The sequence below is a fragment of the Cavia porcellus genome, unplaced genomic scaffold, assembly GCF_034190915.1.
Source record: "Cavia porcellus strain 051 isolate PalLab524CR breed Dunkin Hartley unplaced genomic scaffold, mCavPor4.1 scaffold_3, whole genome shotgun sequence".
NCBI lineage: Eukaryota > Metazoa > Chordata > Mammalia > Rodentia > Caviidae > Cavia > Cavia porcellus.
The window spans coordinates 11,440,183-11,465,850 of NW_026947486.1; the positions used below are offsets into that span (position 1 = coordinate 11,440,183).

Here is a 25,668-nt window from a genome sequence, read left to right on the forward strand (position 1 = left end):
CTGGCCTCAAACTCACGGAGATCCTCCTGCCACGGCCTTTGAAGTGCTGTACAAAGATATTCTTTAAAGCAAAACAATTTCTAATGTGTAGCAACCAAGTACTACTAGTTTTGGGAAATGAAATAGTATGTATTCTTAAAAAATCAGAAGATAGGGAATAGAGTCCAAAAGGGAGATAATACTTGGATGTGTATTTACAAATATATTTTATGACTGTCAATGTCTTTTTTTTTTTTTTTTTTGAGGCAGGGTCTTGCTATGCAGTTCAGACTGGCCTTGAGCTCACTTTGTAGCCCAGGCTGGTCTCGAACTCGCAATGATCCTCCTACCTCAGCCTCCCGAGTGCTGGGATTACAGTCGTGAGCCACCACGCCTGGCTAGACTGCCAATGTCTTTATTCTTCTTTATAGAAAATGAACAAAAGCAACCAAGCCCAATGAAGAATAGCTATCAATGGTCAGAGCTTCCAAACTGAGCACTATGCACTGATTCTAGTGCTGCCGGTTAAGTTAGTTAATGCCAGGAACTGTTTACTGTATCTCAGTTACCTCTACTGCCTTGCATGATACATTTTGATCTCTCCACAGTCCCATGTTGCTTCTCCCAAGCCATTTCTACCCTAGGAAACCACATACTACCAATCTGCACTGTTCAAAATCTGCAACTATGCATTTATCTAGCCCTTTCGCAAAATGCTCTAATCACTTAGCTATTCATTTCCTCAGGTTATTCCAGTTAGGAGCTGGAAGAAAGGCAACTGTACTAGAGGATACCAAGGCGACTACAGTCCCTGGTCTCAGGAAAGGATCTTACTAAAGCACGCTTTCCCACTGCAAAAAGGATCAAATACGACTACATGAAGCCAGATACAATGGCATATGCTTGTCATCCCAGCACCTGGGAGGCCAAGGCAGAAGGATCTCATTTGAAGCCAACCTTCTCTTAAAAAAACAAAGACCTGGATAATATAAAAAATGAACATGAATTTTTTAAAAAAGTACTATACCCTAAATGATGGATCAGCAGACCCTTTCCTCTAGCACTCATTTCCAGAATGCCTTGATTAAAGGAGTCTTAGAGGAACCAACCCCAAATGCCAACTTCTTCCTTGCCTTCAAGTCACTGTCCCTGAAACACTTTTCTCTAACACCTAGCAAGGCCATTGTAAAAACTGTCGGCTGAAAAGCCACTGCTGTAGCACACTCGTACTACAGATCCAGGAAGAACCTGGACTAAAATCTTCATACTACAGTTAAAGTATGTAAGTGGCTTGTTCAAGAGTTCACAGCTGATCTTTTAACTGTCCAGGTAGTGACACCTCTACAAAGACCTCTCACTTGCTGAAGAGTGATCTGCAAAACTTTCCCGGGAGCTCTGTACAGAACCTGCAAGATTTTCCACTCTTTATTTACATCTACATTTCTTATATTAAATCATTAATATATTAATTCAAAAATTTTAAAGATAAAGGCTGAATTTTGCTTTATTCAGTCATATTTTATTAAAATATTATAAACATTTGCAGTAGTGCTTTATCACTAGAAGAAAAATCCAAAGAAATTTAACATTCATGTTAAAATAGTTCCATTTCAAAAGGGGAAAAGTTCTAAAGAGAGACAATACACAAACATTTCAAAAGTAAGACCAGGCTAAATATGTTAGAAAATAAAAGAAAAACTAAGAGGCAGGTTAATGCTCAGCCAAAACCAGTATCAGGAAAAAAGTCATATTAAGAAAGACTCTTCATAAAACCAATGTGAATATTAATCTAAAGAAAACAAACACAAAAACATCAATTTAAAACACCTACAGTTTTCATTGGCATTGAAGCTTCTAAGAATGGCCTTCAATTCCTGGAGTTTCTGATGAGCTCTTGCATGGACACTGTCAATCAGAAGTTTTTCTATTGATAAATGGTCAATCTGCACAAATAAGAACAAAAATCATGCATAGTTAAGTCACTTTTACTTTTAAAGTCTGAGAGTAGATTACTGGTGCTTCAATAACTTCCTTTTAGAATCACACTTAACAAGGAAAAATAAACAGACAAAGTTAAAAATTAACTTATATGGAATTGGGTTAAAATTAACTTGTATGGCAATGAAACCATACAAACTACAGTGCTTTGCTTTTTGTTTCAAAGGCTAGGGAACTGAACCCACAAGGCCTTGCACATGCTAGGCAAAAGCTCTACCACTTATCTATCTCGCCACTTGCCCCCATCCCCTTTTTTTGGTTTTTCTTTGAGGTAGGGTCTTGTGTAGTTCAGGCTAGCCCTGAACTCGCTTATGTAGCCCAGGCTGGCCTCAAATTCACAATGATCCTCGTGTCTCAGCCTCCTGAGTGCTGAGATTACAGATGTACACCATGATGCCTGGCTCCCATTCCTTTTTAATTTTGAGACAGGGTCTCACTAAACTGCCCAAGCTGGCTCTAAGTTGTGATCCTTCTCCCTCAGTCCCTGATAAGCTATAACTGCAGGTGTGAATCATCATACCCATTCTGAATAGCTATTATTCTGAAGAGTAGAGATCAAAATACTATACATACACCAATTATTGTAGTGTTCAAAGGCCTGACCTTAAAATGATGAGCTCATATTAACTACAAAATTTCAAACAGACTGAGAACATAGCTCAATGGTAGAGTATCTGCTGAGTTCAAGTTCCTTGGTTCAAGTCCCACTACCAAAAAAAGGGAAAAAAAAATAACACACTTAAAATTATGCAGGATGGGCATGGTGGCGCACACCTGTAATCTCAGCTCTTGGGAAGCTAAGGCAGGAGGATCACTGTGAGATTGAGGCAATCTGGACTATACAGAGTTCAAAGCCAGTCTGAACCACACAGTAAGACCCTGTCTCAAAAAAAACAAAAAATAAGTAAACAAAATAACATAAAGGTATGCATTATAGTACCAGATGTTAAAAAAAAAAACAAATGCAGAAATATAACACTTAAAACAAGTTTCATACAGGGTTTTAGAAATGATTAGGTATTTTAAAGAATCTGTCTATGGTAAATTATATTCATTTAACCAATATTACAGTACATTAAAAACTTTTACCTTCATGGCTCTTTCTACTAATTTGGAATCAGAAGCTGGCAAAGGAGGATCATGAAAAATCTGTAAAGGCTTGGAGACATCATTCTCATCAATTTTAATTGTAACTTTGTGAACAGATGCTGTCCCTGTTTTTCTACCAAGAATTTGTTGACTGAAGAGAAAAAAGAAATATTAACAATTTATTTTTAACATAGCTTGTTAACTTTGGGAATAAAAGAGAAATAATCTATTGGGCATCTCTTTATTATTCTATGTTTTGGTACTAGGGATCAAACTCATGACTTTACGCTTGCCAGGCAAGTGCTTATGCTGCTGAGCTAAGTCCCCAGCCTGCTATTGGGCATCTTAACCAGAATCTAGAACCAGGCAAGCCCTCATTGTTTGTAAGAGATTATATTAATACTGAGAAGACAGCTATTCTGTAACCTAACACAATGTGTGACTAAATATATTTTTAAAAACAGATATAGAATTTAAAAATAAGACACATGCACATACAAATAATTATAAAGCAGAGCAACCTATCTTCTAGGTGCTATCTATTCACTTGATTCCCTTACAAAAAATTGGGAAATTAGCCACATTTGAACAGGAATTGGACAGTATAAATAACCTGATACAGATTTTCTCTAAAACAAAGTTCTTAGAAAGTATAATTAAAAAATGGGAAATTGATAATCAAATACATTTCAAAAAGTGGTACTAAAAAAAAGCAAAAAATAGTGATACTCAACAATCTAATCTTTTAGCAATTTGGTATCAGCCAAGAATGAACTAATCTCTACCCTTTTAAGGAATAGTAAATCTTAGTACAAACAGATAAACATCTATGTATTTAAACACATGGTGATGTTCAAAGAAAAATGTCAGTTACGGATCTCAGGTGGTCTACAGAATGTCATGGGACTTTGTTACTACAGGCACATCACTTATTGGCAAATATTAAATCAGATGCATGAGAGGGAGAAAACAAAAAAGGCAGAGTACTCATGAATTTAGCAGAACCAATTTTACTTACTTCCAAACAGAAAGGGAAAGGCACTTTCCTGCGTGATACCTTTCCACTTGCACAAGATCCCCCCACCGCTCACGGATTAACATTAGAGTCTGGGAGTGCAGCACTTCTAACTGAAGAGACAAGCAGAAAGAATCTAAGAGAGCTTGGTAAGGAAATCTAATATATTACTTCAGCAACCAATCAAGTACAGCAAACTTCATTTAACTAAGGATCTACTCTCAAAAAGCAGGCTTCGTACAATGGAAGGCTGAGGCAGGAGGATTACCAGTTCAAGCCCTGCCTGGGCAACTTAGGGAAATCTCTCAAAATAAAATTTTAAAAGTTAAAAAAAAAATAAGAGGACTGAGGATATAGCTCAGCGGCACAAATGCCTGCCTGGCAAACACAAGGTCATGAGTTCGATCCTTGGTACTAAAAAAAAAAAAAAAAAAAACAGAGGGACACATAAGAATATAGTTCCAAGCAGAAGCCCTATGTTCAATTTATAGTACCACCAAAAAATATATATAACAATAAAAAGCGGCCTATGAAGGAGTTTTCTAGAATATTTCTCCAATGATTCATCCCCCTAAACAGCAAAATTTGTGATTTTTTTGTTATTAGTTTTTGAGGGAGGGTCTCATTTTATAGTTCACTATAAAATGAACCCACTATGCAGCCCAGGATAACTTTGAACTCCTGGTGATCCTCCTGCCTCAGTCTCCTAAATGCTGGGATTACAGATGTGAGCCACCATTCCTGGCTATGCAACATAATTTTAGAAAAGGTTTTATATTTAATTTTTAAGCAACATAAGCAAACCATAAGGTCCAGACTGACTGATCAAAAAGTATTCTTTTTTCCCCAAACAGAACTATTTTAATCACTTTGAGGGAACACCTGCAAAGTCAACAATAAAATTTTAAATTTGTTTTCCTGCAGATGTATCACAGTCTTCACATTGGCCATTCCCCCAGCACTATTTGTACCCAGAAAAGGAGTGAAGTGTACCCTAGTGAAGGGAGAAGTTAGACTGCTACAGTTCAGGATTAATGGAGAGAGAAAATCCATGTCTCAAATTTCAGAAGGATACGTAGACAGTTGTACATGTCCTGAAGAGGTTTTTCATCAGCGAAGAGCCTCGACTGCACCAGCTGATGGATAAAGTTGATTTGCATACTGTGAACCAAAGCTCGTCCATCTTCCATTGGAAGGAGAAAAGAAGGCAGTTAATCAGAAAGGTGCATAGGTCATGTCACAGTGCAACTAAGAAACTATACTAACAGCTGATTTTTAAAAGTATCTATGGAAATTAGAGAATATGATGCTCTGAGAAACACTGAAACTTGGATAGTCAATAGATACAATATATTGGTTATGATAAAATTTAACTCAAATTACAGGATAAATTGCTAACACATTTATTATTCTGCAGGAATACTTCAATAACTGCAGGAATATTTCAATAAAAATATCAAACATTTAAATCAGCACCTATGATTTAAATCAGTATTTATGATTTACCTCCCGTTTCCTTATCTTCAACCAGAATTTCTAGCTTGAGAAGCCGCCATGGAACATCAGGGTCATCTCCCATTACTGTCAAGGTGGCTTCAAATTCTCCTTCAACTCGAAACTTCACACGGCCATTTGCTTTTAAAAGAAGAAGTGCACTTGGCTAAAAAAATAAGCACTTTCTTGCTAACCTAGAACTTTCAGTCTTGCTTGTGAGAAAAATAAACTAGCCCAAGTTTTTCATTAGTATTCAGACAATTCAGTGGTTCCTGCATAAACAGTAGTTAGCATGCAGGTCATTAAGAAGCCAAAGGCAACTTTTCTAACATAAATTGCGTTTTCTTGAGGTTCAACTCTGGGAACTCTTTTTGACTCTATTGCCAGATGATTTCAACCAATCCCAGCTTCAAATACCAGCACCGTACATCAGGTACTAAAGAGAAAACAGCTTCCAGGTCACAGATTCAAACAGCACCAAAACTGTGGGTCAAAATTTCATAATGAATGATAGTTCTCTGAATAAAACTGAAAAGGTCATTCAAGAAAATAATCTTAAAAACAAGATTTCAGCCACATGGCACATGGCTGCAGTCCCAGCTACTTGAGAGGTTGAGGCAGGAGGTTCACTTGAGTCCTGTTATGGCTGATACATTGTGTCAAATTAAAAGGTCTAGAAGCCTTTAACTAAGTAACTCAGCAGCTCTCCCTCCTAGGGTGCAAAGGCCAGGCTGTTATCTGTCTACCATATTGTTCATTGTGTCAATTTGAGATCAGAACTTTAAGTAATTGGGCAGGGGGCCAAGGTCCTTACTTTGTAACATCCACAGCCCTGCAGGCAGAGGGCAGGAAGATAAGGTTGAGTACTACACTCTGCCCCCAGGCCCAGGCTGCTTACAATATAACAGAGGGAAAGAGGTTTGCTACATACTTTTTGCCCTTTTGCGTTTGTGGCTCTTGGTATCTGCCACAGCCACCATGAATACGCTGCCCCTCAGCCATGACACCCTGCCTTGGAGCCAGCTGAGTATGGACTGAAACCTCTACAATCTCGGAGCTAAATAAGCCTTTCCTTCCCTCAGTTTGGGCGTCTAGTATTTTATCTCAGCAAGGAGGCACAGAAGTAACCAACAGAAGCCTAGAATTTTAGACCAACCAGGCAAAATAATCAGACCCATATTCCCTTCCTCCCAGGAGGAAATGCATGAAAACACACACATACACATTTCAGGTACATACCAACTGTAAGATTTGCAAGCTGAGGTGGAAGATCTGTGGTAACAAGCCGATGTCTAAGAATTTGATTAAGCTGATGAAGCGTGGCTTGTTTCTCAATTTTGGTAATTGGATCTGGAGGAATAATTTTATCCTACAAAAAAATTTAAATGACTTTTTAAAATTTGTTTAAAGAAAGAAATTTCAAAACAAGGTAACAATGGTTTAAGTGACTTTTAAATAATGTGTAAAAACTGTATATGCCAGGCTGGGGATTTAGCTCAGTGGCATAAGCACCTGCTTTGCAAGCTTGCAGTCCTGAGTTCGATCCCCAGTACCAAAAAAAAAAAGTGTATATGCCAAATGTGGTGGTACACATCTGTATACCCAGCACTCATCTGTGGCAGGAGGACTGCAAATTCAAGCCCAACCTGGGCAACTTAGCAACTTCAGAGGCCACTTTAAAAGTAGGGCTGGCAGGGTATGAGTGGTGGCACATCCCAGCACTCAGGAGGCTGAGGCAAGGAGATCGTTGCTTGAGTAAAGGCCAGCCTGAACTTCACAGTAAAACCCTGTCTCAAAAAGACCAAAAAAGAAAAAGAAGGGCTAGGAATACAGCTCAATGAGACGGTCCCCAGTATAGGGGTTAAAATATGAATATAGATAGATAGATAGATAGATAGAGAGACAGAGACAGACAGACAGACAGAGACAGAGAGAGAGGTTTTAAGTTTGTTTGTTGCTTTTTGTTTTTGCAGTGCTAGGGATGAAACCCAAACCTTAAGGAAGTCAGGCAAGTGGTCTGTTACTTGAGCTATACCTCCAACCCAGGGCATTATTTTTTACGAGTCTATCTTTACATAATGTTTTCTTACTTTACCCAAAGAATCTCAACACTTATTTCTGTTCATCCAATGACAGTTGACCAAAACTACCATGATTAGAGTGCCAGTAATTCCTCTAGTCACCTAGCTAAGACCATTAGACAGCATGGTCATCTTCATGCTCCATTTATTTGCTTACTTATTTGTCTTTTTGAGACAGGATCTCACTATGCAGTTCAGGCTGGCTTTGAGTTCACTTTGTAGCCCGGGCTGGTCTCGAACTTATCTTTGTGGTATTTTTTTCCTTTTGGTTCCAGAATCAAATGCAGGACCTTGCACTTGCCAGGCAAATACTTATGCCACTGAGATATATCACCAGTCCTCTGGTCTTAAGCTTACAACAATCCTTCTGCCTCAGCTTCCCAAGTGCTAGGATTACAGGCTCATGCACCATTTATGAAATCAACTTCATATCACTAGATGAATTCCCCTACTTCGGTGAGTACCGGAAATCAAACTCATGGCTTCACATTTGCCCTCTGCTCACCACTACCCACCCTCCAAATTCACCCATTTTGAAATCTATTCACATTCTGGCCCCATATTATTTTTTAAAAATCCCCCAATTTTACTTACCAAAGACTTTAATTTTTATGAACTCAAGGGTAGCACTTACCCTAATGCATGTTGGCAGCCGTGGGTAAGAGCCAGTAGTCAGTACATCAATAGCATATGGAATGGCAAAACTAGGCAGGCGCGCATGGACCAGAGCATCTCTAGCTAACGAGGCCAGGCGATCAGCAGTGTCCACAAACAGGATGGCTTGCTGATCTAAAAAGCTTGAGATCATCTTTAAAAGCAAAAGGCAAATCTATTAAACTGCCTTGAATACTATCTACTTTTTACATTGAATAATTTACTCCAAAGTAAATTTCAAAAGACACTAATATAGGTTTTCCAAATATATTAAAGCTTCCCTAGCATTTAAAGAAATATTTAATACATTTGTATTTGACATTAAAACTTAATTTTCCATTACTTTAAGTAAAATGTTTTCTAACCCATTTCTCCATCCTTAACATTATACACACAGTACAAGTTATAAGTTAGAAAAAGTAAACAGAATAAAATGCTTTTTATTTTTAATAATTTCCAGAGTTGGTTGGTAATGAAGTAGTTAAAAGCATGGCTCCTGGACCTATGTTGCCTTGGTCTCAATTTTAACTCTGCAACTTACTAGCCCCATAACCTTGGAGAAGTTACTTAACCTCTCTGTGCCTCAATTTTTTTCAACGTAAAATAGAGATGATTCCCAATCTTATAAAGTTGTTCTGAGAATTAAGACTTAATGCAAATAAAACATTTAGAACACAGGAAACACTCAAAGTGTCGCCTAGGGCTTGGGGTTTAGCTCAGCGGCCCAAGTGCCTGCTTGGCAAATGCAAGGTCATGAGTTCGATCCCCGTCACCAAAAAAAAAAAAGTATTGCCCATTGTGAGACACAGGGCAACTTCATGCTCAACACAGAAATCCTATCAGTTTTCTATGCAATGCATTTCGTAAGGGTGCCAGTAGTACAGCTCATAATGGAGCTGAAAAACCACCTCCTTGAAACTTTTTATCTTCTGGTTCTCTTCTAGACCATACTTAAAAGTTCCCTCTCTTTTGTCTTCCAAACAAATTGGCAATGGCCAACTTAAAACATGGCACCCAGAATTCAAGAGGGTTGTATTATGAATACAATATGCTCTACATTTTCTTAGTTCTGCATTTCCAGACTTATACTTTTACCTGACTTTTATAATTCTAGAAAATAGGTAGTTACTATCACCTTAGCGATAAGAAAATAGAAGTTTAAGTGAAGGCGTCTGTTCAAACAAAAATGGCCAATGATCAGAATATGTTGGGTGGAGCCAAAAAATTTTTTTCCTTAGACCACTATGTGGCATAGGCCAGTAAAAATGTTACCTCTTATGACCAGTACAGTAGATTTTTATCAATGCCACCAATACTACCTTTTAGCAGCTGTGACCTTGCTAAGATGTCCAACTTCTGAAAAATTGCTTTCAGATTTTAGATTTCACTCAGATTTAGGTCATACTAAGAGCTCCTTCTCTCAAGTCACTGTAAAATCAAATCAAAGTCAAAGTCCAAGAATCCCAGAGACTTCCCTATGAGAAGATCTGCATCAATCCTATTGGGACGCCAGTTTATCAATATCCCCTCATAAGGAAAACTTAATCTACGGTACAAAATATTCTCCCCCTAAGCCTTTGATCAGTGTTATATAGAGGGATATCAGCTTACTCAGCAACAGAAAATATGTGGCAGGATACCAGTATGTATTATAGAACTCTTCCAGTCTTGCAACTGGCTTAGCTGCCAGGGCTGGAATTATGTATTAACATCAATTAAAATTAGTTTTTTTTTTAATTTCAAAAAAATTTGTAATTTTCAACTTCTTCAAAGCCCCTTTTTCTTTTCACTTTGGCCACTTTTGCATAGGCTGTATGTCTGATGATAAAGGAATCTAGTGAGACAGAGGCTAAACAAACATAGCAAGCTAAAATTGAAGTGAGATGTCAGGAAAATCACATGCAGAAACACTGAGTCACAGATTTCTTTCCAAAGTAAAATTTTATGAAACAAGCAAACCCTCATACATTTGTAAATATAAAAATCACTATTAAAATATTCTGAACTTAGCTTGCTAGACTGCCAAAAATAAATTTATTATGTCACCTCTGTAGTAGGTAGCACTAATTTCAATTTTTCCAGGAAGCCTCACAAAATTTAGAGAATTTAAACATCCCTGCAATGTAATTTAACCAATGTAATTTTTCTGGGTTTTCTGAGGGGGATCTTTTTGAGACAGGGTCTCACTATGCAGTTAAGGTTGGCTTTGTAGCCCAGGCTGGTCTTAAACCTGCAATATTCCTCTTGCCTCAGCCTCCCAAGTGCTGGGATTACAAGCATGTGCCACCACACCTGGCTCAATTTTTCTGCTTTAAAAAGACTAGTAACACTTCTAAATGCTATTACATAATTATATAAAAAAGGAATTTGAGCATCACTATTGTGTTTAAACAATCTCCCCACACACCCTCGCTTCCCAAATATAAGTGACAGCAGCTAGAAGTTTACTCATCATTGTAGAGTTGGGCTTGGAAAGCTGACCCCAATTTAAGTGCCCAAATGTTATTGTTACTTCAGTATTTTATTCACTTTAAGATAATCACTCTACCCTTTCCAATATAAACTCCATGCTCGTTATTAAGAGTGACTTAAGTAAAACAGGAGCAACTCCATGCCTCATCTGTTAACACACTATTCTTCCAAAGCAATAAACTCAGCGAGCTTACACAGCATCTCCTTTTGCTTCTTGAACATAACTAAAACTTGTGGAGATGGGGTATATTTCAGGATTTTTGGTATACTTCACTGCATGGCACCCCTTAGAATTCAAAACAGTAATTCAATATGGGCTTCTTGAAGGCAGGGACTGCACATTATTCAATCTCCATCCACCATGCCCTGTAACCCGCATTCTACAGAAGTTTGCAGACTGAGTCCATGAATAAACAAATGAGCAGATAAAGTCTGTTATCAGCCCTGTGCCCTTGAAGAAGCCATGAAATTTCTAGGAACTTTATCATCTCATCTGTAAATAGGAAGAAAATACCAATTCTACCATTTTCACAAGGATGTCAAGATTCAACAAGCAAAATTTAAGGGAGAACCTTACAAATTCTAAGAACTATAGAATTTTAAGCTTCCCTTCTTTAGTTTGTCTCAGTCTCCTCATGTAAAATCTCTCCAGATATCTTCTACTCTTCTTTCTGATTATGTCCACAAACATACACTGGGTTTCTACAGAAATACATTCTACATCATCATACAGAATACTCACGCAAGTAACATCATTTAAAATATGAAGGTGTTAAAACTAAAATTAGAAACTAAATTATAATACTCAGAAAGTTATTCTACACAAAGTAAAAGTCAAAAGTTCAACTCACCGCACATTTTTCCACTTTGTCAGCATTATTAGCCCATTTCACTAAAGCTAATAATCGGACGAAGAGTTGACGTGTTCGGCTAGCAAACTGTACTATTTCTATTTTCCTATAAAGCAATTTTTAGTGAAGCAATATATTAGAAAAAGTATTTCACAACTTATTTCACTTGAGCTAAAAAAAATCTTCCTTTACGTTTACAATAAAAGGAATCTAAGATATTTATCTAAACATGTATTATCACATTTTGTATGTTACAGGTACATATGCTTTATTTTTACCTCAAGTAATAAACTCAAGGGCATGTTAAGCAGTGAATCATATTTTTAAATTAACTTCACATTGTAATAAAAGTTGTTTAACAAAATTACTAAATTCATGGATATATGACAGAAGTTAACTGGGTCACAAAGGGGATCAAATTAGGAGTTATAAAGTATGAATTTCATAACTGAAATTAGTTAACTACCAAGCCTTTTTGGTAAGAGAAGGGTACTGAAATATCTCTTTACCAAAACCTGACACTATATTCTTCCTTACAGAAGCAAGGGTTCACTTCTCATCGTACAAGAGTACAATTTTCAAAACTGAATAATTGAAGAATTTAATTGGGCAACTCTTACCAAATGAATTTCAGTGAAAAACTTGAATATGAAATGATCTAAGTCAAATTAAAGAAAATATGAGTACTAAAAATAAAATGTATAAAGTCTGTCCATATCTATTTTTATGCTATGCTCACTTCCATGCTTTTTCTCTCAATATGCATCAGTATTTTTACCATCTCACAAAGTCCTAAAAGCTTCACAAAAAGCTTTATGCTGTCATTGTGTTAGCTAGACCTCTCACGCTCATGGCAGCTACAAAACTGAAACTTTACATGATTTACCTTAAGACATTGAAAAAAAATTCAGCATGCTAAGAGTAATGACAGGACCTAGCAAAACACCAACCTCCCTCCAAGTAGACTCTGACCTAAATTAATATGGCTTTTCAATGACCCACAGAGCCAACCCACCTCCTGTTTCTCGTCAGTACCACCATCATGAAATGTACCAAGTTTTTTGCTAAAGTACAATCCAAAATGAAGACTACAGAGTTGAGCTGCTACCAAGAGCTTACCAAGCCCACAAACAACCTGAGTGGCTTAAGATCAGCCAACAATACAAAAAGTATTTCTAAAAAGAGAAAAATCAAGGGCACAGCTATGTCTCTGACAGACTATGAGAGCATCACAGGCAACACTGAGGCACAGTGGAAGGGCTGAATGAACAGTAGGAGTTGGCAGGGCTGGGGTGCACCTCAGTGGTAGAGCACCTGCATAATATGTGCCCCAGGTTGCACCCGAGAAGCAGGGAAATTTGGCAGCCTCCTCAAGTCAAGGAGTCTCAGTACTGTCACTCTAACTCAGTAACAGATTAGAGGATGAGAGGTCTCTGCCCCTGTCCTAGAACAAATGGATTTGTATATTATTAATCTGGTTTCCTAAATATGTTCCTCTCCCAGAAATAAGATGTTCTTCTTTGTAAACTATTGTAACAGGGTTCCTCAAGTGATAGGAAGCATGAGTCAGTTTTTGAAAGGCTCAATGCCCTTCTATCCCAAAGTGTACAGTGCAAACCTAACTTACTTATCTTTCCTTCCTTTAAAACTGAACAGCCACACCATAGCAAAGGTGTCTTCTGCCTCTCTTTTTGATCAAAAAGGGCACTTGAGGTTGGCAGTGGAGGAAAGCCATTAATAAGTACTAAACTCCTCTGTAGTGACTTAGAATTAAAAGAAAACCAATCAAGAAGTATAAGTAATAGCAAAGATACAGTCAAATAATCTGTACTATAGTTACAACTTAAATCACAATCAGGCCTGGTGCTGTGGCGCCCACCTGTAATCCTAGATATAGACTGAGGCAAGAGGATTGAGAGTTTAAGACCAGCCTAGGCAATGTGGTGATTTAGCGAGACCCTGTCTCAAAATAAAACATTAAAAAATAAAAGGGCGAGGGATGTAGCTCTATGCAAAAGCTCTGGGTTCAATCCCCATGCCAAACATTTCTTTAAATCCCAATCACAGGATTTATTTGAACTCTTACGGGAACATACTAGTGTTAAGTTTTAAGCCCCAAACGTTGAACCAAAATTTTCTCAACTCTGTAACAGTAATAGTAGGAAGCAAATGTCAATTCTCTAAAGATATCCACAGTATCTTATATTACAGAAAATGGTAAATTAGCAGCCACCTTTCTAAAGCCAGTCTGCTCCTCAGCTTCTTTTATTATGGACCATACTTTCTGTATCTTCTGTATCTTCCCACCCACCTCAAGGACTTGAATTGGTCACTCACTCAATAGAGATCTGCAGAACAGAAAATCTAGAACTGACCTCGCATCCAAGCATAGCCAAGAGAATGACAACATTACATGTGCCAGTACTTCCTAAGCACACAGCCATCCAGTTCTTTGGGCCAGTCCGCAGCCCTGTATCAGCAATACCCACACACCCATACTCACAGATGGATCAATAAAAACCAGAGCCAGTTTTAAGGTTTTTACATACTCACCTTTCCACATCAGACTTCCTTGGTAATCTAAGAAGAAAAAAAATTGATTAAATACATACAGACTTTCATCAAAATGTGATAATGGTCTTTACTCTGACTCTGCTAATACCTAGAGAAATTGGGTAAACAGCTACTATGAGCTCATGTGGCTATCCAGTTTGTACTTGAGTTCCTACCAATATGTTTGCAAGGGGAAACTCAACAAAGGAACATTTCTCTCCATTCAAAATGCTCCAAGAAATGTATCAATCGGAAACATTTTAAAAATCCAAAATCTCACATTAGCACACTATGAATACCACAGAGAATCAGGTAATATTTTTAAGACTAAAACACCCATAGATGCAGGAGTAATACTTGGTTGCTGCTGTACCTAACGGATACTTTGTTTCTAAGCAATAATCTCTCATGCTTTGATAGAGTGGACAAAACTGGCAACTAAACCTAAGAACAGGCAAGTGGTGATCAAGGGTTTTGCGAAGATGCTGCGCAGTGGTTAAATGAAAAGATTTGTTATTATTTTAAAAGTTGCAGTAGTGTTTTGATTTTAGCTAATGTTCCAATATTGACAGCTAACAATCAATGTCAACTTCTTCCCCGATAAATTAGCCACTTACCACACTCATATCTACTTATGCTTAGTAAGGTCTTAATTTGCCTCCTGAATTGCTACATTCTGCTAACCTATGATCTAAGATTCAATGGCTTGAACAACTTTTAAGCTCATTCTACATCTATCAGATCTTGAATTTAGTAAATGTGCTATAGAAGCAAGCACTATCAGATCTTGAGAATACACTCAGTCCCCTAAATGCTCCCCAACCCATGTAACCACAGGATCAGAAAAACTAAGCTCAAAGTACAGAAATGGGAAACTATTAAAATGAGCTCTGGCTTCCTTCTATTTTCAAGAAAGACTGTGAGACAGAAGCTCAAGCTATAATCAGAATGATACAGAGAACTATTAAAGGACTGAAAGAAAGGGCCAAAAAAGGAATAAAGTAGAAATTAAGGTCTTATTAGAAGACCATGAATAAAAGCAGCCATTGCTAAATTCTTCCATGTGCAAAAACTCCTAAAGAACGCTCCTTAAGAAACTATAGTCTTGTCCTCAAGGAAGAAAGAAAATGAGAAGGGTGAGTTGCTTCTGAGGGTGGGAAGAGGGGGGAGTGAGGATCCTTCTGGGGTCCAAAGAACTGGAACCACTGTTCCAACTCCTCTCGTCCACCCTAGAGAACCTAAAAGGATGGTCTCACATCATAAATGCTACCCTTTTCGGGGACAAAGGATAGGCTTTTCTGCTTGCCTCCCCTTTACCCCCATATCTCCTAACCTATTTTAAATTCCTAACGTGCAACATTTGGAGTAAAAGTCCTTAACTGCAAATGTTGGCAGAAGGCATAAAAATGTAATTTGCTAAAGTGGGATGACAAGTTTACATGACAGAGATGCTAGCACTTCTGTTTTTAACCAAAAGAGGTTAGAAAGTACAATCTAAGTCAAGGCAGAAAGAAAGCTTTAATACATAAGCATGTATGACGGGGGAATCAGCGAGTAGACGAGCAGCAGAAAAAAAGCCCAGAAATCTGAGGTCAAAACCAAACTACCTAAATAGCCAAGACGGTTCACAGACATCGAGTGATGCAGAAATAAGTAGCGAAGTCCCTATAGTCTCTTATAAAGCATACTAGGACACTGGCTCTACAAAATATATCAATCTCGACAGCTTCTACCTAGAACAAGGGAAACCATAGGAGCAGGCAAGGGAGAGAACACACTATTTAGGAGCTTTCATATTAGTTCCTAATTTTGGTTACCACAGATCAAAAAACGAAGTTATACACCTCTGTTATGAAGAACAACTGTGACTTTCCCCATTAAAGTCTCCATGACTAATATCCTAAATATTCACTCATTCAAAATATTTACCCCCAGAGTTAGTACCAGGCATTGTTCTAAGCCTTGGGGAAAGCAGCAAACTGAAATCCCTGTACTCCTGGCATTTACATTCCAGCAACGGAGAAACAACAATATACTAATAACATCAGGGGGCAATAAATCCTGTAGAGAAAAATAAGAGCACCAAGAAAGAAGGCTATCATGAAGGACAGAGCACTATAGCTTATGATTGGTCCAAAAAAATCTTTCTGCCAAGTTATATATGATGTAAGACCTACAAGAAGAAGGCAAATAGCACAGATTTTTGCAAGACCAAAAGCTCCAAGATGGGAGTGTGTCAAGAAATATCAGGAAGGCCAGTACAGACTGAATGGAATAAGGAGAAGTATAAGGACATGAATTAAAGAAGGAAAAGGTATGGTTTATGTAAATTGACCATATCCTGGTTTGCACAAGACAGTCTTGGTTTTATGCTTGTTATTCAGGCATTATCATCAACAGCACCTTCTTATGTTTATGAATTTTATGGTCATTCTATATATAAGTGACTACAAAAACTTTTTAATCTAAGTGAGATGATGGGGAACCACTGGAAAGTTCCTAGCAGAGAACTTTTCAAAAGATTTTTCTGGCTGTTTCATGGAAAAGAACCCATAGAAGCGGGCAAGAGAGAATACCACTAGCAATAGCAATGAGCTGACCATAAGGGTGGGTGGCTTGGATTGCCAGTCGGTTGGAAACACTGAGGGGAGGTCAAATTCTTAAGTCAGAGATGACTAGACTTGTACACTGGGTGTGGGATGTGAAGGGGAAACAACCAAGAATTATACCAAAATAGTCTGAGCAACAACACAAAGGATGAAGGTAGTACTTGGAGTGACAGGAAAGGCTTTGAGGTAGAGGGGAGAATTTGGACCTGGTATGCTGAAATGAGATAATGAAATGTAGGCATGTGGACCTATGAGTGGAGTTCTGAGAGGTCTGTGTTAAACGAGACACAGCATGGAAATCATCATCTTACAAAGGGCATGGGACTGTGTGGACTTATTCTACAGCAATAAAACAGATGTTTCACTCATCATAAACCAAGTCCTAGTCAAAAAATACACTATAAATACACTTATTCGACAAATCCTGTGCAGAAAAATAAACCACACAAACACTGACAGTAACAGTCCCCAACACTTTTTTCCATAGATGCACACATGCCAGGAGATCTCCACATACACAAACTTTCTTGTGGATACTCTTGGATCTTATGAAATCCAACAAAAGGTTCAGAAGTATATTATTACAATAATTTCTAATTACCACAGCTATTTAAATGTCACTGGATGGGGGAGGCTTAACTTCCACCTGTTTGTCTCATTCGATGAAGAGTACAATGAAATTGAGAATGATGCTTTGTAAGAGTAAGTGGAACTTTTATTCTTTTAGTCACTGCAAATAAAGATTTTAAGTCTCTAGTAACAAATGACTGTGACATTGTACAACCTAGTATTAGCATAGTAATATATTTTAAATGGAAACGCTTAAGTCTTACAATGGATAAAAGACAAACACTAATCAAAACGAATATGGACTTACTTTTACTCAATCTACGTTATAAGATGTAAAACTGAGCATCAAAACTTTATAGCACTTTTTCTACACACACAGAATCTTTACAGGGCATTCCGATTCTAGTCTGAAGGGATTAACACCCTAATCATGCCCCAAGGCATTTCACGGGTACCTGGGAGACTGAAATGACAGCGGGCTGGTTACAAAAAATATTTTACGTTCACTAAATTCATGAAGACTTCACTCTCAAACGTTTCAGAAATACTGAGAATCTAAAACGTTGGTCCATTTTACACACTATCTCCTGCACGCAAGAGAAGCAATTGCTAGCTACATTTCGAATATATTCCCTTAAAGAAGCTGTGAAACAGATTTCCCGTCTTGGAGATTTTTTTAAGTTGAAATCTTACTCTCAACTCCAGTTTTGGGCTTTGGGCTAAAATGCTTCCAGCGAAAAAATTAATAAAGAGTTCTGCCGGGCACTCGGACAAAAATCCCAAAGACCATCTTCAACGAAACACAAAATCAAGTCTCGGTTGATTCATCGCCGGCAAGACCCCCAATACAAAGCTTCTCCTCCACCTCCCCGAACCCCAGGAGTTCCGAAATTCTAGACTAAGCAGCTCAGCGGAGAAAACGGCAGCCTCTTGGGGTGAGGGAGGCGCACCCTCTCTCAGCCGGCAGGCGGGAGGGGGGGCTGGGAAGCCGGCGTGGCTTTCGCGGCACTTACAGGTCCGTCAACACCATGAGCTCAGAGTAGGCCCGGTGTAGCAGAAATTCGATGAGAGTACTCAGTCGGTAGCCAGGGCTGGCCGCAGCCGCGGCGGCTGCCGCCACAGCGGCTCCGGGAGGAGGAGGAGCTGGGGCTGACGCGGGGCCACTGCTGCCTCCGCCGCCGCCTCCAGGCGGGACCAGCTGGTGGTTCTCCAGCTGTACTGGAGCCATGGCGGCGCGGGGCTGGGCTCGGCGCAGCGGCACAAGACGCAGCCCTTAAGCCTGCTGGGCTCTCGGTCACCGCGCCTAGGCAGACGCAGCCTGAGACACCGCCGCCTACGGCCCTGCAGCCGCTGAACAGGAAGCGGAGCGCTGGCTGCGGAGGCCCGCCCCCATGTAGCGCTGAGCCTGCGGGCCCCAGGGACGCGAGCGAGGGCGGGGGGAGGCGGGGGGAGGAGGGGGGGAGGGAGATGGGGAGGGCGGGGACACGCGACTACAGCCGCAGAGAAGCAGCGCCTCCACGGCTGCTCAGTGAACATTCAACTAGACTGCCGCAGCGTCCATATTGACTGCCCAAAGCGGAAGTCCTTGGGCAGAGCGGAAGGGGAATCTGCAGGGGGCCTTCCGATAGTAACCTGTGATGGTTCTTCGCGCGTTCCTGCGCTGCAGCTTTTGGGGCGCGTGGGAGTGGGGTGGGGCGGGGCCGGCGCGTGGGCGGGAGAGCGGAAAAGAGAGTCGCGCGCTGCCGGAAGCGAGAGTGAAGGCGGAGCGGGCCGCGTCACGGAACGTCAGCAGTTTGCCGGCTCCTACCCTGGCCCCCCTCCCCCCTGCCGCGACTTCCTAAAGATTACAGTTGTCCTGAGGAGTCAATTATCACCCCCTAAGCGGGGTACCAGAAGCCGGGAGGGCCTCTCTGGTAGTTCCTAAATTGTGGTTCTGAAATCGCGCAGAAAACTGTAGTAGTGGCAGCGCGTTTTTGGTTTCTCAAGGTCCTCGCTCCTCCCACAGACGTCTAAGGCGTGTTGCGTGGGACAGAACGTTGCAGGTCTTTTTTTTTAAACTGGGAAAATGTGCTTGAAAATTTGACGGGCTGGGGCAGAGTCTCCGGCCGGCTAGTTTAATTTTGATAGAGCTGAGAGTGTGATGACCCCCTTTACTGGTGCCCAAATGCCATCAGTCCGACAGAAAGTCCTTAACTCTGCTGCAGGCTCTAGGTTTTCCTATCTGCTCTTACAGTGGCCACGCTGCCCCACCCTCTAGGGTTTTCAGTTCCTGTGTGCCTACCGCCACCTTTTCCCCCTCAAAAGCTATGCTTAAAATATTTTGCACGTGATTTAAAACGGTGATCCTCTCTCAACCGTGACCGCACTTTAGTGTTGCCTGGGGGCTTTAAAACGAACAAACAAAAAACCATTGGCCTGTGGGTTCTACCCCCATAGAGTCCGAGGTCATCGGACTGGCACGAGGACTGAAAAATCGCAATTTGTAGTTGCCCAGGTGATCCTGATGCGCAGTTCATGTAGAAATTCGCGGTTTAAAATGTGATTTGCTGCGCCCCTTTTTAAACTTCTGCAGCTGTTCTCTAAGGTTAGGATATTCTCATTGTCCAGTTAATGATTGGAATGACTATTCTTTAGCCTCCCCCCCCCACCCGTGGATTTTTGTTGTATACAGGGGATTGAATCTAGGGTCTTTGTACGAGTTATAATCCCAGCCTCTGCCCTTTCTTGAGACAGGGTCTTGCTAAATTCCTAAACTGAGCTCGAACTTTTAGTCCTCTTGCCTCAGCTTCCCAGAGTGCTGGGGTTACCAGCCTACACCAACGGCCCGGCTCTTTTGTTTGTTTTTTAATGAGCTGGAATCTGGGGTCTCCATGTGTTCGCCAAACCAAGCGTGGAACTCCTGTGTTCAACAGTCTCCTGCCTCAGCCTCTGGAGTAACTGGGACTACAGGCTGGCCGCCACCGCCTCAGGCTACTTCTTAGTCATTCCTGAAAATCTTTCACTGTCCTCTGAAGGTGCAACCCCTGGGATGTAATCACTTCTTCCCATCTCTGTGGCCTAAAGCAAATTTACACATATTGCCGATACTTATCGTAATGCTTGAAGGCTGTTTTTGCTGTCTACCCTGCGGGTGCAGTTTCTGAAAGCCGGACTTGCATTAACCCCAGTGTACCTTGCCTCAGAACAAAATTTTGTTTCTTTTCAGGGATAAGATCGCCAAGGGCCTCAATGTAGGCTAGGCTTAGAATCCCTGGCCCTTTTTAAATTTTGAAGGGAAAAGAAGAGAAGGGAATAGTTTTTAAAGAGAATGAAAAGAAGGAAATCATGGAAACAAAGCTTTTGTAAACGGGGAATGGAGCCCCGGTTGAAGAGAAAAGATGGGGAATGGGGGGGGGGTTATGTACAGGAACAAATTCTCTATAATGAATGTGATCATTTTGTATTTCTACACTTGATCTTAGCCAAAAGACCGAGAAGCGATCATTTTGTGTTACTAAAATGTACCAATAAAATCTAATTAAAAACAAATTTTTTTTTTTGGTACCAGGAATCAAACTCACAACCTTGTTCTTCCCAGCAGGCACTTACACCACTGAGCTAAATCCCTGGCTAAAATAAATAATGAAACAGGGTTTCACTAAACTGCCCAGCCTGGCCTCCAGTTTGCAATTCTGTTGCCTAAGTCCCTCAAGCCACAGGGATTACATCACTTGCCAGGGTATCTGGCTTATTTTTATTTTCAATTGATAAGTGTATATATTTGTGGGCACAATATGATGTTTCATGCATGTGTACGTTGTGGAATGAGCAAGTCAGGCTAATTAACATATCCACCTGACTTATTTGTAGTAAAAGCATTTAAAATCCACTAAACAGCCAAGAATAGTGGCTCAACTTTGTAATTGTAGCACTCAGAGACTAGGGCAGGAAGATCACTGCAAATTTGAGGCCCCCATGGGCTACATGAGTTAAAGGCCAGCCTGAAATACATGTCAAGAACCTGTCTCAAAACAAAAACAAAAAATAAAGTCCACTGAGCAATTTGGAGCTATTCAGTACATTATTACTAACTGTGCAATAGATCACCAGAACTTACTCCTTCAGAGTAAAACTTTGTACCCTTTGACCAACCTTTCCGGGCCCATCTATGCCTCCCTCAGCCTCTGAGAACCACTATTCTACTTTCTACTTCTATGAGTTTGATTTTTTAAAGTTCCACATTTCAGTGAGTTCATAACACATTGGTTTTTCTGTGGCTGGTTTATTTCACCTAGCAAAATGTTCTCTAGATTTCAAACTCATCACTGCAAATAACAGTATTTTTTTGTTTTGCTTTCTTAACTGTATATGCTGTATACAATCCTTTATCCATTCATATGTTGATAGCAACTTTTTGGCTATTGTGACTGGTGCTGGGAGAAATGTGGGAATGCTGACTTCTTTGGCATACTGATTTTTTTTTTTTAATTTGGTACTAGGGATCAAACTCATGACCTTGTGCTTGGCAGGCAAGTACTTATACCGCTGAGCTAAATCCCCAGCCCCTGCATACTGATTTTAATTCCTTTGGATATAAACCCAGAAATGGGATTGCTGGATTTAGTGGATTTACAGTAGCTTTTTGAATGATCACTACACTGTTTTCCAAAACAGCTGTACTGATTTGCATGCTTAGCAATAGTGAGTACAAAGATTCCTTTTTTTGCACATCTTCACCATTTACTTTTTTTAAAATAACCCTTCTAATAGATGTAATGTAATAGATCTAATGATTGTAATTTTATTTTGCATTGAGAAGAAATAAAACTTTTATATTAGCTAGAATCAGATCATTTCTTTGTAGTTTTGACTTGTTTTATTGAAGTTTCTTCCTCTAGACTGAAAACAATATTGACTTCAGTGAAGAAACCCTGGTTGTCACATACACATATAAGACAGGTAGTTGCACCAGATGGTCCTTAAACTCTTTTCTAACACTAAGAGTCTGATTCTGTGATATCAATAGGATTTTAATTCTGCTTTATTGTACAAAACACAGTTATACACCTTGCCTTTTGATACTCATTCCATTTGGGTAGTAAGATTCTACCTAGAGAGTACAGGAAAGTTGTAAATTTTTAAAAAATTGATAGATGGGGAAGTTGCTTTAGACAAGAGAAAATTTCACCCACATCAATGAGACTAGGTTTTATTGAGATTTCTGTGAGTTTGAATAGCTTTTAAAATGGCAAAGTAATAGTTATCAAAAAGGATGTTCTAAAGAAGAGTAGAGTGGAAACATTGGGCTAGCACTGTCAGTCTTGCTGCGCGTTAACATAGGAGACAAGATAGATAAGGTAAATGAGAGCCTTGGAGTGCAGTGGTCTCCACCTCCCAACCAGATACTGAGACTCGGCCACTCACCAAATGGACAAGGGGCTAACAGAAGAAATGAATGAAGAAGGAGAAAAGATCTTAGCATGTTTGGCTGAGCTACAAAAGGAATGACCCACTTTCCAACCACTTTTGGAAATAATTTTTATCATCTTAAAGTGTAGTACTGTTTGGCACTGTAATGTAGGTAGTATATATCTTTTCCACTCACATTTTTCAGTCATTCCTTAGCTTGGTCATTTTGATTCTGTCACAGCTCAAATAGTTTGAGAACTAAATTGACCTAAATGCTTTAGACCTTGCATGAAGTCAGTCTTATTTTAACAAACGGGACAACAAATTGGTTGCAAGACACAGAGAGGAAAACAGGGCACATTTCCTTTTAAGTCTTCTGGGCAGAAAAAAAAATGAAATTGGGATAGATAGGGTTTCATTTTGAAATACACAGGCACTGCTCCAATACCAGAGGGTAATAAAGGAATTCAAAAGCTTTTGTTTTTATAATAGATGCAATCAGGGGGCCGGGGATATAGCTCAGTAGCACAGCACCTGCCTAGCAAGCATGAGGCCCTGAGTTCGATTTTCATTACAAAAAAATAAGATATAATCGGTTCCTCCAAAATAGTGAGCAAAAGCAGTAAATTCATTCATTCAACAGATGCTATGTTCATAGTAAAGTTGGGGAAAGCAATTCACGATATTGTGGGCATAGTCTGACCAACATGGAAAAAAGAACAAATTTGTCTTGTTCCTCTTTCCCGAATCACCGCACTGGATGGGGTCCTCCCTGGATCTTGGACATACCATTCCCTCTCACCTCAGGGCTTGTCCTCTGTTCCAGATACCTGAAATTCTTGTTTCCTGGGTCTTCAAATAGCTAGATTCTCATCCTTCTAGTAGTAGCTTAATAGTTAGAGTCTCATCCCTCTAGTAGCAGCTTAAAGGTGAAAATCCTCCGAAAGGTCTTTCTGACTCTACACTACTAGGCATGTCTAAGGAAGTTTATTGCAGCATTGTAGGAGAAAAAAAATCATCTAGCTAGCATTGGTGATGTGAGCCTGTCATCTTAGCCACTCAGGAGGCTTCTGTAACAAACTGCAAAATCTCCATAATTTAACACAGGGTTTTTCTTGTGCTCATAAAATGTAGTGAAGATGAACCTATTTTTTTGAGTCATGCCTTGCTAAATTGCCCAGGTCTCAAACTTGAAATCCTCCTGCGTGGGATCCAAGAGTTCTGGGATTACAGGCGTCACCCACCCTGCCTGGCTTTGTGCTTTAATCTTGGTCAATCAGATTGAAGTAAGAGTGTACTGGTGTGCATGAGAAATGAGCTAAATTAAGACTCAGTCCTGCTGTTGTGAGGGTGCTGGCCACAGTAGAATGCTCAGGGGCAGTCCTGCCGGTATGAGAGCTTAAGGATGCGAGGCTGGAGAGGGTGAATTCCCCAGGTGAGTCTCAGTGCCAAGTGTAGCTGTGGCCTGACTCAGGTAGACAAGGTGTTTGTTTGTTTTTTTTTTTTTTTTTTGCTGTTCAGTATTGGATCAAAGGGACAAAGGAAACAGTAAATGTTACCCCTGCTAAGTCCCCATACCTCCAAAGGACTAAGGTGTCCCTTCCCCAGGTGCCAGAGTGATTACTCTTTCCATGGCCACAAGAGTCCATTTGTTCTAAGTCAGTAGCCATTGCTTCTCCCTTCACCCACCCCACTATGCCACCTCCACCCAAATGGAGGGCTCCTGGGACTGGGCACTTGCGAAGACCCATGGTGTCCTCTTAACATGGCCAAGCAGGCCACTGGAAAGCTACTCCAAGGCTCATGACTGTCACCAACTGATTATTATCCTCGTGCACACTGGTCTTCCGTACCCCACAGCTGAGCCATGTGGTAGCAGAAGCAAAAGGCTGCAGTCACCTTCCCCTGTTGTTCAACTGTCAGTGAAAGATAAAGCCAATCACGTTTCACAGGCACCAGGACCAGGAGGGGAAAAAATAGGAGTGGCTGGAGATTGTCAGGGTAGAACCACAGAGGAGGAGTGCCAGTCTGCCTTCCTCCCAAGTCTTCCATTCAGATTGCCCCAAGCAGCAATGGGAAATGCTAATGACAATAGGTTAGAAAGAGTACCTTGTCGTGTACCTATTTTAGGAATATTTAGTGCAGATAGTCACAAATATTTATGAGAAAGAAAAGCATTTAATAAACTGTTTGTCTCTTTCTTAAAAAATATAGAGGAAGGGCCAGGGATTTATCATCTTTTTTTTTTTTAATCGGTACTAGGGATCGAACTCACGACCACCCGCTTGCAAAGGCAGGTGCTTATGCCGCTGAGCTAAATCCCCAGAAAAGGGCCAAGGATTTAGCCCAGCACCCTAAGCACCTGCCTGGAAAGCATGAGGTCATGAGTTTGATCCCTGGTACAAAAAAAATACATAGGAAGGGCCAGGTGTAGTGCCGCATGTCTATAATCCCAGCACTTTGTGAGGCTGAGGCAGGAGGATGGAGCCCAGCCTGAGCAATTTGGCAATTTAGCAAGAACCTGCCTCTGAATTTTAAAAGGGGGGGGGCGCTGAGGTTTAGCTCAGTGCAAAGGCTCAGGGTCCAATGCCCTACGCTGCAAACAAAATAAAACAAAAGGCTCTGAGCTTATAAATTTCTTGTAAATCCGCAGTTTGAAAGAGCTGGGGGTGGAGATTTAGCTCAATGGCACAGACATCTGCTTGGCATGGGTGAGGTTGTAAGTTCCGTCCCCAGTACCAAAAAAAAAGAAAGAGCTTAATGTGTTAATTAAAATTGTAATTTCCAGAGCTTCAGTTGACATTTGCTAAGCTTTTAAATATTAGGCTGAATTCACTGATGATCTTTGGATTCTTGGCCAATTTCTAAATTAAAAAAATTAAAACTTTTGATTACTAAACATAATTTCTATTCAT

The 25,668-nt window shown here is 40.1% G+C and overlaps 1 protein-coding gene across 7 annotated transcripts in view; it reads right to left on the reverse strand.

The window, feature by feature from the left end:
* The window catches only part of Med14 (mediator complex subunit 14), a 190,947-nt gene that overhangs the window by 48,823 nt on the left and 116,456 nt on the right, over positions 1-25,668 (reverse strand). The window contains exons 1-10 of one of the 7 annotated variants that reach the window (XM_063245711.1): positions 18,379-18,774; positions 14,187-14,213; positions 11,634-11,739; positions 8,291-8,464; positions 6,815-6,944; positions 5,588-5,716; positions 5,157-5,264; positions 4,085-4,217; positions 3,067-3,217; positions 1,811-1,922 (exon numbers count right to left, since the gene is read on the reverse strand). In XM_063245711.1, coding sequence (XP_063101781.1) covers positions 1,811-1,922; positions 3,067-3,217; positions 4,085-4,217; positions 5,157-5,264; positions 5,588-5,716; positions 6,815-6,944; positions 8,291-8,464; positions 11,634-11,739; positions 14,187-14,213; positions 18,379-18,593 — 1,285 coding nt within the window. In that variant the 5' untranslated portion in view covers positions 18,594-18,774. Of the gene's footprint in view, positions 1-1,810; positions 1,923-3,066; positions 3,218-4,084; positions 4,218-5,156; positions 5,265-5,587; positions 5,717-6,814; positions 6,945-8,290; positions 8,465-9,629; positions 9,739-11,633; positions 11,740-13,866; positions 14,139-14,186; positions 14,214-18,378; positions 18,775-25,668 lie in introns of those variants that run through there. The other 6 variants (XM_063245710.1, XM_063245709.1, XM_063245714.1 and 3 more) reach the window with 6 other exon arrangements.